This window comes from Lathyrus oleraceus, unplaced genomic scaffold (assembly GCF_024323335.1).
Source record: "Lathyrus oleraceus cultivar Zhongwan6 unplaced genomic scaffold, CAAS_Psat_ZW6_1.0 chrUn0599, whole genome shotgun sequence".
Classification (NCBI taxonomy): Eukaryota; Viridiplantae; Streptophyta; class Magnoliopsida; order Fabales; family Fabaceae; genus Lathyrus; species Lathyrus oleraceus.
The window spans coordinates 35,148-48,430 of NW_026112990.1; the positions used below are offsets into that span (position 1 = coordinate 35,148).

General features: G+C 42.9%; 1 protein-coding gene across 1 annotated transcript; it reads right to left on the reverse strand.

The window, feature by feature from the left end:
- Nucleotides 1-7: 7 nt before the first annotated feature.
- LOC127114575 (uncharacterized) lies at nucleotides 8-12,738 on the reverse strand. Its single transcript, XM_051046631.1, has 3 exons — nucleotides 12,586-12,738; nucleotides 167-1,035; nucleotides 8-94 (listed from the first exon to the last, which is right to left on the reverse strand). Exons 1-2 carry the CDS (start codon nucleotides 12,736-12,738, stop codon nucleotides 313-315), a joined length of 876 nt encoding a protein of 291 aa, XP_050902588.1. The 3' UTR covers nucleotides 8-94; nucleotides 167-312.
- Between the last annotated feature and the right edge of the window lie 545 nt (nucleotides 12,739-13,283).

The window sequence follows — 13,283 nt, forward strand, 5'->3', positions numbered from 1 at the left end:
GAGATTCATCACCAGACTCTTCACTAGGGACTTTATCCTCTTTTCTCTCCTCTTCACTCTTCTTCTTTTGGATTGTTGAGGGTTTTCGACTTACCTAGTCATACAGGCCAAAGCCAGTTAGTTTTGAATAATGGAAGGAAAATAATAAGAAAAAAAAGTGTTGTACCTTTGTCGAAGGCTTCTTAGCAGTACTGGGCGACGCTTCGACAGCAGCTTTCTTAGCAGGGATCTTCACGGCTAAGGAAAGAAAGAAAATTCAGAAACAAATATAAGAGATACATGATAAGACAGTTAGAATAACAGAAAGAAAAATCATATTTTTCTGTGAACACCTTCAAGAATGGTATCTTCCACGCGAACGTGTTCTATTCCAATATGAAGGTGTCCTGGATATTCGCCCAGATGATACTTAGTCGGAACCACACGCTCAGCAGGTTTTTGATACTTTTGACGAAGAATTTTCATAAAATCCCCACAAAGGAACCAGTCTGGAAGTGGAAAACCAAACGCCACCCCAAAGTCAGCAGTTGGCAAAGGAGGAAACTTTGGTGGATGACAATTGAAAGCCAGGTCATAGCGCGCCTCTGGTGAAAGATTGGAAGGCAATGACAGTTTTTTAAACTTCTCTGTCAATTTACGTTTTAATTCGGCCGCTGCTTCGCATATGGTTCGACTAAGATCATCAGGTCTATACGCAGTTTCAAAATATTTTTGAAATTTCTGTATTTCCTTAATATGTCGTGGAATACCTTTTTTGGTCCGATCCTGCACAAAAGCGAAAGCATTTGTCAAATGTGTAGCAAAAGCAGCTACGTCAAAAAATTTGTTGGAATAATAATCCTTCCACCATTCATCAAACTCAGGAGTGCATAAGAATGATGGTCGAAAAATAACTGGTCGAATGTCGAGAGAAGCATCAGCTAGTTTCTTCGACAGCTCTTTGCCTTCGTCTTCAGTGTGAAGGGAGTTATAAAAGATGATGGACCCCTTTTGGGGAATATAGGTTGAGGTTTGATTTGGATTAGACCAAATTGTCTAGAAACAAGGTTGGGTTGATAAACTATCAAAGCAATTTGGTTTTTAGTGGTGTTACGATAAGAAAAAAGGAGCCTAGGGGTCAAGAACGATTCCCAAACATTCAGAAATGTGTTTTCGTCCTTTTGCATCTCCAAGGGCAGTTGTTGGGTAAACCACTTAGGTCCGATTTTTCTATCAGCAAAAGGTGCCATGGTCGAAGTAAATTGATGACTTTTAGCAAACATCATAACATAGCTTTTAAAAGCTTGTCGAAGGCTGATTCCTTCATCAGTTGGCGTTAGTAGCACTAATCTTGGCCATTCGACAGTCCTATTGTTTACTTCTTCTTCATCTATTTCTGGTGCTACAGGAAGACTAGCTTCAAAGGTGGCATTGAGCCATAGTTGCAAGAGCCAAAAAGGTCCTGATAAGTTGATTTTCCCTTGGGATTTGGTGTTCTTTAAGAAATGTACGCTCTCGCTCAGAGATTCATAGAGATTCGCCAGAATCATTTCGCTCAAACATAGTTTCGTGCCTGCATGAAGCTGATTGGCTATGGTGATAAATCTCTTGGCAACTTGAAGAGAGCGAGAACAGAACACATATTTGGACAGCCATAGTGTCAAAAAGGCTATATGTTCGACATCTAAAACTTCAGTGGTACTCTTATCATGGTAATAGGACATGAATAAGGAGTAGGGTGCAAGGCTAGTCTCGAAAGCAATGGTATCTTCACTTAAGACAGTAGGGTCGAAATCTATACCATTGGGGTGAAGACCAACAATGGCTGCTGCGTCAAAAAGGGTAGGCGTAACCATCCCACAAGGAAGGTGAAAGGTGTTGTAAGTACTATCCCAAAAGTAGAGAGAAGCCAAAAGCATATTTGGGCAGATATTGGGTCCTACTCTCGACAACTGGATAAGGTCGAAAATGCCTACTTCTTTCCAAAAAGACCCTTTAACTTTTTCGACTTTATCTAACCAAGATACGTAGTCAGAAGGATCTTTCGACCATGGGCAGGTTCTAAATATCCTGGGAAAATTCAAATAGGTTAAGTCCAACTCTCCAATATCCGTCGAACTCGATGAATCTTTTTGTTCTACAACTTTCTCTTTAGGCTGAGGTTTTCTTCCAGCGCCTATGGGTTTTGTGTGAAAGTAAGATGGAAAAAATTCTCTTAAACGCTCTGGTTTAATCTCTGGATTTGGAAGGGGACCTAACATAGCGTGATAATTTCCAGAAATAAGAACAGGGATTAGTACCTGAGATTTATAGATGCAGTCTTTTTCCTTTTCATTTGGAGGTTCCGGAACATACTGTTGATTTCCAATGGTCATTGGCCCTTTTAAATCATGCACAGGAGGAAAAGATGAGTCTTGTTTCTTCTTGGAGTGTTTACTGCTTAAGGGTTTTTGAGGCGCCATTGCTGGAAAAAACTGAAGAAGATTTCTCAGAAAATGTGAAAAGCTTGAGAAATGGGTATGAAAAAGGAAATCTGAAACGTAAAAGGGTTTAAAGAAAAGGTTTATGGGTATTTATAGGAAGAAGATGTTGAAACGTTTTAGATGGTAATGGTGTTAGTGGGACACGTGGCCATTTCTGATGGAAATGATAAAGAGGTGGAAGTTGAAAAGAAACCATGATGTGAGGAAATGATGGAAGTAGATTGTGAACGTGGGCTAGACGTGACATTGTGGAGAAAGTGTAATGATGAACCTGCATTGGGAATTGAGATTATCAGACTTGCATTTAATGAAGATTAAATGACATGGCATCAAAACACTGATTGACAACAAATGACTGTTTCTCCAGAACAACGGTCGAAACGTCTTTGCTGGGGGGCAACTTGTATACGTGCGTTTTCGACGCCATGAGATTTGGTGTAAGAAATGATTTTTTCGACAAATGATGACATGGGTTGAAACGATTTGATTAATAAGTATGGTTCGACACTTCGACAAAATGGAAGTTTCGTCATTTCGACAAAGATGTTTGCACCTAGGAAAAGCACTTTTGACAGATAGGGAGAACATTGCAGTATGTTGATAATTCGACAAAAATCCTGAAGGAAGACGTCATTTCGACTTAAAAGTAAATTTGAATTTAAAAGGTTGTGACGTTTGGCAGAAGACGCGTGGAAGCATCTGGCGAAAGGAGGAGAGCCATGTGTCATAGTTTTAGGATTTAGTCGTTAATAACAGTTATGTTATTTGTGTATATATAGGGTAGTTATTATCTAAAAAAGGGTGTGAAGAATTACTTATACAAAATTCCTGAAAACACTCAAAGTACCCGTGTGAGAGAAAAGAGTCATATTTGGAAAATGTATGTGTAAACAAACACCAATTCCTTCAAAGTTTATTTTATAAAGTTCAAAGTTCTTTACAAATCTCTTTTATGTTTTCCAGCCATTTATCTTTCTGCACTTTATCCTTTTCGACACTTTACATTTCGTCAGTTATTTTCCGCCATTTACTTTATCTTGTTAAATTTACATCCACTTAACATTGTAATCAACATATTTCGACGTAAAACACTTAGAGAACAGAAATGAAATACATGAAAGTGAGTCTAGGCATCTTCAAGACCATCTAGATTTTGCACATGTCCTAGGATTTGTGTGGTTGATCCTGCAAGTGACCCAATTCTACAAGTTTTGGTAAACCAGAGGTTGTTCGCCAAAATTCACAGCGAACAAATTGGCACGCCCAGTGGGACTGTGCAAAAATTTAGAAAGTTAGATAATCGCTAGTCAAAATCTGTCCTTCATTTGTATGAGACTGAGAACCGGTAAATTAGCCGTATCCGAAGTAGAAATACCTAAAAGAACAAGAGTAAGGAAAATGGCGAACCAGCCAAATAATCCTAACGAATCCATCCCAGTATCTAACCCTGTCCCTTCGACAGAAGGCAATATAGGATCGGTCCCTGTGTCAGAGGTTGTACCTTCGTCAGCGGGGTCGATACCAGCGGTTTCGATGTCACAAAACGCGCCTAGTTCGTCCTTCAGGGCACAACAAATGCCCATTGGGACACCCCCCTGTGGGAAACACTTCTAGGCCTTTTGTAACGAATTTCACCATGCCTCCGCCTGGTAGGGAACAACCCTTCGGAATGCCAACTTCGGTGATGGCAAATTTACATAACTCCCCGTTAATATATTCAGACTCGATGGCCAACGTGTCTTCACCCTTACAAGGGTCAGGATATGGTGGAAACGTGAGTAGACTGAATCAACAACCACTTTACGTGCCGCCGATAACAAATAATTCGGCGCAAGTGATTAGACAGCAGATGGACGAGAGTAATCATGATATGGTCCAAATGTTGACGCAACAAATGGGAGCGGTGTTTAATCCACTGATACAGAACACCACTCAAACAAACTAAGCGTTGGCGGCGCAAATGACGCGCATTGCTGATTTCTTTGGAGTCCCTCAAACTCGACACAGAGAACAAGTGGTTCATAACCCAGCGGGTAGCGATCCAAGAAGAACCTACGATAAACCAGATACCGTTAGACAATCCTCAAGTCGGAACCCCCAAACCAAACCCCACCATCCCCTCACACCCCCCCCCCCACACCAACCCACCACAAACCACGAACGTCAGAAACCGAGAGGATGTAGTCGAACAACCTCCCGCCCCACCGCCCACCAACCACCCCCCCTACCAGTGTCGAAATCCCCATTCCACAAGAGCCTAGAAGGATAGTAATCCAGAGAGGCCAGGACGCGGATGCTGTATTGCAACAACGGATGCGGTATAATAATCCGCCTGTCGAAAATAATTTGGCAGCCATGGTCGAAACGATAATGGCACAAAATGGGATGAACATGGGTTTACAAAGGCCTAGTTACGCATCCCCACTATCAGAATATATTCTGCAAGAAGAATTGCCACCAAGGTGGAAAGTCCCTAAGTTCACAAAGTTCTCAGGGGACACTAGTGAGTCCACTATAGAACATGTGGCACGTTACCTGATCGAGGCAGGGGAGATAGCCCGTAACGAAAATTTGAAAATAAAATATTTCCCTAGTTCCTTAACAAAAAACGTGTTTACTTGGTTTACATCTTTGCCTGCAAACTCAGTATACACGTGGACCCAATTAGAAAGGCTGTTCCATGAACAATTCTACATGGGACAAACAAAAATAAGTCTGAAAGAATTAGCCAGTGTCAAGAGAAAACACTCCGAACCAATAGATGATTATTTAAATAGGTTCAGATTGCTAAAGGCTAGATGTTTCACCCCAGTGCCAGAACATGAGTTGGTCGAAATGGCCGCAGGGGGACTAGACTATTCTATAAGGAAGAAACTAGATACCCAGTATCTGAGGGATATGGCACAATTAGCGGATAGAGTGAGACAGGTCGAAAGGTTAAGGGACGAAAAATTCAGGGCAAATAAGAATAAAAAAGAGAGGGTAGCCTACGTAGGGGTTCGCCAAGATGATGAGTTCGACGAACACGAACCAAGTAGCTTCGACGAACAAGAAATCGACCTAGCAGAACTAAAACAAGGGCCACCTTATTCGTGCAAAGTACTAACTCCGTCGAACGGAAACCCAGTCGAAACCAACGATAAGTTCCCCAAAAGGACTTATACGTTCGACATTACCAAATGTGACGAAATCTTCGATCTGTTGGTTAAAGATGGTCAATTAATAAAACCACCAGGCGCTAAAGAACCGCCTATGGAACAACAGAAAAAGAGAGGTTTTTGTAAATACCATAATTTTCTGGGCCATAAGACGTCTCGTTGTTTCCTTTTCAGGGATCTCGTTCAAAATGCTATCCGGGACGGAAGGCTGAAGTTTGGTGACAAACCAAAACAATAGATGAAGATCGACTCGAATCCTATGCAAGCAGTCGAAGCCCACTACGCTGAACCATCCGTCGTAAACATGGTGGAGGCCGAAGTTGCTCCTGATGGCAATTTGGAAATGGTGGAAGCCCCTGGAAGCTTCGACGCAAATGTCAACATGGTCGAGATTACTGATGATCTCGCAAGCCAGAAAAGAATAGAAACTACTGAAGGTTTCGACAAGAAGGACGGTGACAATGCTGTCGAGAATGTGGAGTTTCGACAAGAGGAGAATTGGGACCGCTTGGGACAGCCAAGTGGGAAATATGATTTTCTTGTGAAGTACAACGCGCCGGCAAGCTCTCAGATCGACATCAACACAATCCAACCAAGCGGTTGGGGAGATGCCTCTTCAGAAAACAATGAGGAGACAGTCGACGCAATTGAGCATGCCCCTAATACGAAGGGGAGGGTTACTGAAGACCCAGCGATTGAAAACAAGGCTGCTGAAGGCCTTGATTCTAACAAAGCAAAGAAAGGTGATATCGCCAACTGCGTCAACACCATGGGGCCTTTCAGTGAAGAGGTCACAAAAATCAAAGCGGAAGCCGCTAACGGTCCTTCGAAGCCCATGATCAGTGGGATTCTGCGTAGGACAATGGAAGACCCCAGAAGGAATTGGAACAAATGCTGTTGCGAACATGGTCCCAGGACCATATCTTGGTGCTGTTGCCCAGAGAAAGAGTTCGACCAGACACCAAAAGGCGTCGAAGGCGAAGAAGAGAGGCTCATCAGGAAGATGAACGAATTAAGCATCGCCGACGAACAAAATGTTGGGGTAAATATGGTAGAAATATCTCAGAAGGACCAGGTCGAAGAGGGCGAAGAGCGTCGTCAGAAAGAGTACCAAAGGCTGGCGTACCCTAGAGAGGAGGAAAACTTAATGGAATTCATCAAGAGGTGCCAAAGGATGAAAACCGAAGTGATGTTGTGCCCACGCTGCAGCGCAGTCTTCGACAGGAAGGCATCAACCAACCTGGAAGCGGTGGATAAGACCAAAAGGAAAGAGAATTGGGGAACAGTGAGATATGACCCAAGGAGAAGTGATCACCACCAGTGGAGGCACGGAGAGAGACGCCAGAACACCTATAAACCATCTGACAAAGCGACGGACGACAAATGGGTTCAACCCATTAGGGACGCCCAGGGGCAGAAGAAATGGGGAAAGTTCGAGGTTCAGAGAGGCGCGTCGATGGAGGGCAAGAAGGAAATGGAAAAACACAAGCCAAGACCATACCCATCAGAGAATTACAAAGGCAAAAATCCCATGTCCAGGTCCCAATGGAGGAGGTTCCAAAGGCAGAAGAGGGCAGAAATAGAGATGGCGAAAAAGAACATGAATGGTCCAAACGAAGCAGAATCTAGCAACAATCGTCAGACAAGGAGCAGGAAAGAGACTCCCCTCCAGATCAATCCTAGCAGAGTTGTCGAATCGGTGGCGTCGAAAGAGAAGATGCAGGAAGATGATGAAGTAACCGACAGTTTTAACTCTGACTCAGAGGCACCTTCAACGTGATTTGCAACGTGGTCTCTGTTCTCCCTAGAGACTATGATAGAGTCATGGAAATTGAGGATGAAGGAGACGAAATGGAGGAAGAAACAATGGCACACAAGCCCGTCTGCTACTATGTGATGAACAACGGATGCGTCGAAGAGCAGAACGCTTTTTTCGAAAGACCAGACGACTCCATGAAAGCGCATTTGAAACCTCTGTTTATAAAAGGAAAGGTGGAAAATGTCGGCGTGAATAAGATACTGGTGGACGGGGGAGCGGCAGTGAATTTGATGCCCCACTACATGCTGAAGAAGATTGGAAAAGACGATTCGGACGCGAAGCCTCACAACATGGTGCTGTCGAATTACGAAGGGAAGATAGGGACAACTATGGGAGTCATCCAAGTGAACTTAACTGTAGGAACCATAATAAGACCTACAATGTTCATAGTCATCGCTTCGAAAGCCAACTACAACCTGCTGCTTGGTAGGGAATGGATTCACGGCGTAGGAGCTGTACCCTCTTCAATGCACCAGCGGATAGCCATATGGAGGCCAGATGGAATCGTCGAAAACATCGAGGCTGACCAAAGCTACTTCATGACCGAGGTAAACACTGTCAACAGCCAAAGCTTCGACAAAAACCTGGCTCATATACCTCCCTGCAGCCCGGCAGAATTCGACTTGAAGACGACAGACAATGCCTATTGCTCCATGTACCTACATCCAACGCATGGTTTCCAGTGGGATAAAGAAGTGATTGGCGAAACTTACATATGGGGAACCACTCATATAGCGCCGACGGGATGGGGTAGTGAATTTGACGATGACGAGTGAACAATCAGCGATCGAAAAGATTACGGCTTACATGGCCGAAAACAAACTAAAAGAGGCCTTGAGGCTGAGGTAAAAAATATGGCTGTCGAAGCCAACCAAGAGAACTCCAACAAACAATGTCCTCAAGGACGTTGCGGAAGATCATGTCACCAACCAAATGGGCGGATGGCAACACCAAAAGCTTGACGCCATTTACGACGACGAACCTCTGGGGTTCGAAAAAGATCCAGTGTCAACTAACGAGAAGTGGTGGCGCAGGATCCTTTAGAAGAGATAAACATAGGAGCGGGGGCAGAACATAGACCAACGTACATAAGCGCAAAATGGACCCCCAGTTCAAGGTCGAAATAGTCCAGTTGCTGAAAGAATTCAAGATTGCTTCGCATGGGATTATGACGAAATGCCTGGTCTTGACAGAAGTCTGGTCGAAATGCAGTTGCCAATAATGGAAGGGAAGAAGCCAGTAAAGCAGACTCCGAGACGCTTCGCACCAGAAATCCTGTCGAAAATAAAAGAAGAGGTCGAAAGACTTCTAAGATGCAAGTTCATCCGCACAACCAGGTATGTCGAATGGATTGCAAATATTGTTCCAGTAATTAAGAAAAATGGCAAACTTAGGGTATGTATTGATTTTCGAGACTTAAACTCGGCTACCCCAAAGGATGAATATCCTATGCCAGTGGCAGAAATGCTCATAGATTCTGCAGCCGGCCATGAGTACTTAAGTATGCTAGACGGATACTCTGGCTATAACCAAATTTTTATCGCTGAAGAAGACGTTCCTAAAACGGCTTTCCGTTGTCCTGGAGCCATAGGAACGTACGAATGGGTAGTAATGCCTTTTGGTTTAAAGAACGCTGGAGCGACTTACCAACGTGCCATGAATTCCATCTTTCATGATTTCATCGAAACTTTCATGCAAGTGTATATTGACGACATTGTGATTAAGTCTGTTTCAGGAAAAAATCATATAGATCATCTTCGACAATCCTTTGAAAGGATGAGGAAGTTTGGTTTGAAAATGAACCCACTTAAATGTGCTTTTGGTGTGCAGGCGGGTGATTTCTTAGGCTTGTGGTCCATAAGAAGGGGATCGAAATAAACGAAAATAAAGCCAAGGCCATAATGGAAGCGAAAGCGCCATCAACCAAAAAGGGGTTGCAGTCTCTGCTAGGGAAAATCAACTTTCTCAGAAGATTCATCTCCAACCTCAGTGGAAGACACAAGCTTTCTCTCCTCTACTTCGACTAAAGAAAGAAGACTTCGCATGGGGGCAAGAACAGCAAGCGGCTTTTGAAAAAATCAAGGAGTACCTGGCTAATCCCCCAATCCTGATGTCTCCTTGCAGAAAAAGAAATATGAGATTGTACATTTCGGCATCAGACAAAACATTAGGAAGTGTTGTGTCAAGAAGATGAGAATGGCGTCGAAAGGGCCATTTATTATCTCAGTAGAGTCCTGAACGATGCCGAAACTAGATATAGCATTATAGAAAAGTTATGCCTGTGTGTATATTTCTCTTGTATCAAACTAAAGCATTATATAAAACCTGTCGATGTATATATTTCTTCCCATTTCGACGTAATAAAGTATATGTTATCTAAATCTATTTTACATAGTCGAATTGGAAAGTGGGTTTTAGCTTTAACAGAATACTCCTTGAAATATCTGCCTTTAAAAGCAGTGAAAGGACAAGTGGTCGCTGATTTCATAGCGGACCACTCTATAAACGAAGACGTGGAATACGTCGAACTGGAACCTTGGAAACTGTACTTCGACGGTTCCAGTCATAAAAACGGAACGGGCGTTGGGATGTTGATTATTTCTCCTGAAAAATTCCAACAAAATTCAAGTACAAAGTTGAAAGTCTGTGTTCAAATAATGAAGCAGAATACGAAGCTTTGATCGCTGGACTTGAAATCTTGTTGAAATTGGGGGCAACGAGAGTCGAAATAATGGGTGATTCCGAACTGGTAATAAAGCAGTTGACGAAAGAGTATAAGTGCGTGAAAGAAAATTTAATCATGTACTTTGTAATAGCCAATAGACTTCTCAAAGCATTCGACAACATCGTCTTCAGGCACATTCCCAGGTTGAAGAATCAAGAAGCGAATGATCTTGCTCAACTAGCGTCCGGATACAAAGTGTCGAAGGAAAAGTTAGAAGAAGCCATTGAAGTCAGAGGAAGAGTCGTGTCCACCAAGTTGTCCCCATCAGATCTAGAGTCAATAAGATTAGGATACGGTGACGAAGAAAACTTCGAGATATTCAACATAGATGATTCAGGAATAACAGACTGGAGAAAGCCTGTCAAGGATTATCTACAAGACCCAAATCAGAAAGCGGAAAGAAAGGTAAAATACAGAGCTTTGAGTTACGTACTTTTGGGAAATGAATTGTTCAAAAGACTGCAGAAGGAGTTTTGTTGAAATGCCTGAGTGAGGACGAAGCCTACATAGCCTTGTCGAATGTACACAGTGGAGCGTGTGGCGCGCACCAAGCATCACAAAATGAAGTGGCTTTTATTTCGACAGGAATGTATGGCCAACAATGCTGAAAGATTGTGTCGAATTCGCAAAAGGTTGTCAGGAATGTCAAGTACATGCAGGCATACCTCATGTCCTGCAAGTGAGTTGCACTCAATTATAAAACCTTGGCCATTCAGAGGATGGGCGTTGGACTTGATCGGGGAGATTCGACCAGCTTCCTCAAAAGGGCAAAGGTACATTTGGTTGGGATAGACTATTTCACAAAATGGACCGAAGCCATACCATTGGCGAATGTGGATCAAGAAGCAGTCATAGACTTTATCCAAAAATACATAATCTACAGATTTGGGATACCTGAGACAATAACAACAGATCAAGGATCTGTGTTCACCGGTAAAAACATGCAGAAGTTTGCACAAGAAACAGGTTTTAAGCTCCTTACTTCGACACCTTACTACGCTCAAGCAAATGGGCAAGTTGAAGCAGCCAACAAGGTAGTGATAAACTTGATTAAGAAGCATGTGGGGAAAAAGCCTAGAAATTGGCATAAGACTTTGGATCAAGCCTTGTGGGCTTGTCGAACGTCCCCCAAAGAGGCAACGAATTCGACTCCATTCAAGTTGACTTACGGACACGATGCAGTTTTGCCAGTCGAAATATATCTGCAGTCAGTCAGAGTGCAAAGGCATCATGAAATCCCATCAGATACATATTGAGTATGATGATGGACGAACTAGTTGATTTAGACGAAGAAGGCTGCGCGTGCTAGACCTAATAAGAAGAACAAAAGGAGAGAGTCGAAAGATTTTACACAAGAAAGTAAGATTCAAGACTTCTTAATAGGTGATCTTGTGTGGAAAGTAATCCTTCCTATGGATCGAAAGGATAAATTAATGGGAAGTGGTCCTCTAAATGGGAGGGACCTTTCCAGGTCTTGAGAACATTTTCAAACGGCGCGTATGAAATAGAAGAAATAGAGAAGGATAAGAGAATCCTAAGAATAAATGGCAAGTATTTGAAAAAATATAAGCCTATATTGCAGGAAGTAAAAGTATACAGAATAGTGCAAACATAATTGTGATAAGATGGGCCAAATAAAAATGGCATCAAAAGTTATTACAAAGAAGCCTCAAAGGGCTGAGAGTTGCTAAATAAATTCGACTAAAAATTAAAATTGGCCAAAATTCCTTCAAAGTGGCGAACTTCTGCCTCTGGAGTTGGAGTCGATGATCACAAAGACTTTTGTGAGTAGAGAGAGTCCTCAATCTCCTGACTAAGTTGATGGGCTTTCTCTGCATGTCGAATACCCACCCTCAATTCTTCGTCAATCTCGCTCTGCTTGGGTTTGCTGAATGGATGCCTTACGTTTCTCCTCTTGAGAGATCTTTGCTTGAAGTGCTGCTATCGTGTTTTCCATTTTGAATATTGTCATTGCAAGCAGCAAACTTCTTCAACATACGTTTCAGAGAGCTTTTGCAATTTTGAAACTTTGGTCAGTCGAAGTCGAAACGGCATCCCATTCAGCAGTTTGAGTTTCAGACTTGGAGGAGATTGAGCGGTAAGATCCCTTTGACGATGGAGATCTGCAGTGGCCAAGTCATGAGAGTCATCAACTCCATCACGAAACTTCCACTCTCAGCAGAATTTCCAAACATTCACTTGCTTCAAGATTTCTTAAGACCAATTTGAGCAAGGGATTCTCTGCCAAGACTTTAAACAAATCGACATCAAGGATTTTCGTTTTGATCTTGGTCAGGAGGCTGCCAAGTGATGGTGCTTCAGAAGTTGCCCCAGAAAGTGGTCGAACTACTCTGCGAAGAATCCTGAAATTAAAACGGGTGCTAAGCATGGCTTTCAAGATACTCACAAAGGTCTTTGCACTTTGAGATTTTCAAGCTCCTCGCGAAGAAAACTGGTCGAACAGTGATTTGCCACTCCCTTGGGCCCGGTCAAAGCAGTGGAGTGTTTCGCGGCGAAATACGCTCCAACCTCTGTTCGTTTCGAACTGGTTGTCCCCATCTCTGGCAGCTCCATCTTCAGGATCATCTTCGACTACAACCTCCATTTCAATATCATCAACCCTGAGGTGCAACATGCAATCCTGGATGAGGAGGAGATTCATCTTCAGAGGCGTCACCCACGGTAGTGTCGAATTCTTCTACGGTTTTGCATCTCATGGGTCACTTGGGGGACATCTTCCTCTGGGGCTGTTTCCTCCAAAATTTTCTCAGGCGTTTTTTCGACAGCCACTTGTTCCCAAAATAAATTCTAAGATTTAGAAGAAAGATGTAGGAAAGGTAAACATATGCTGTCGAAATAAAAAAAAAATTACCTTCAGGAATTTCAGTATAAACCACGGATTTCCCACTCCCCCTATCTTTCGACTGAGGCTGGCGGAGAATACTGGCAGAATCCTTCCCTGATGGGTTAACAATGGACCTTTGGGAAGAGAACCTTCGTGGTTTCGTTTTTCTTCTGAGGGGGAGGGATAACTTGGAGATTCATCACCAGACTCTTCACTATGGACTTTATCCTCTTTTTCTCTCCTCTTCACCTCTTCTTCTTTTGGATTGTTGAGG

What these genes read in the sequence shown, in the direction of transcription:
- LOC127114575 (XM_051046631.1), bottom strand. Translation starts at nt 12,738, where the DNA reads ATGGAGCTGCCAGAGATGGGGACAACCAGTTCGAAACGAACAGAGGTT. An exon ending in AGGAGCTTGAAAATCTCAAA is followed by an intron (nt 1,036 to 12,585) that starts GTGCAAAGACCT and finishes CCTTGTTTCTAG; the next exon opens with ACAATTTGGTCTAATCCAAA.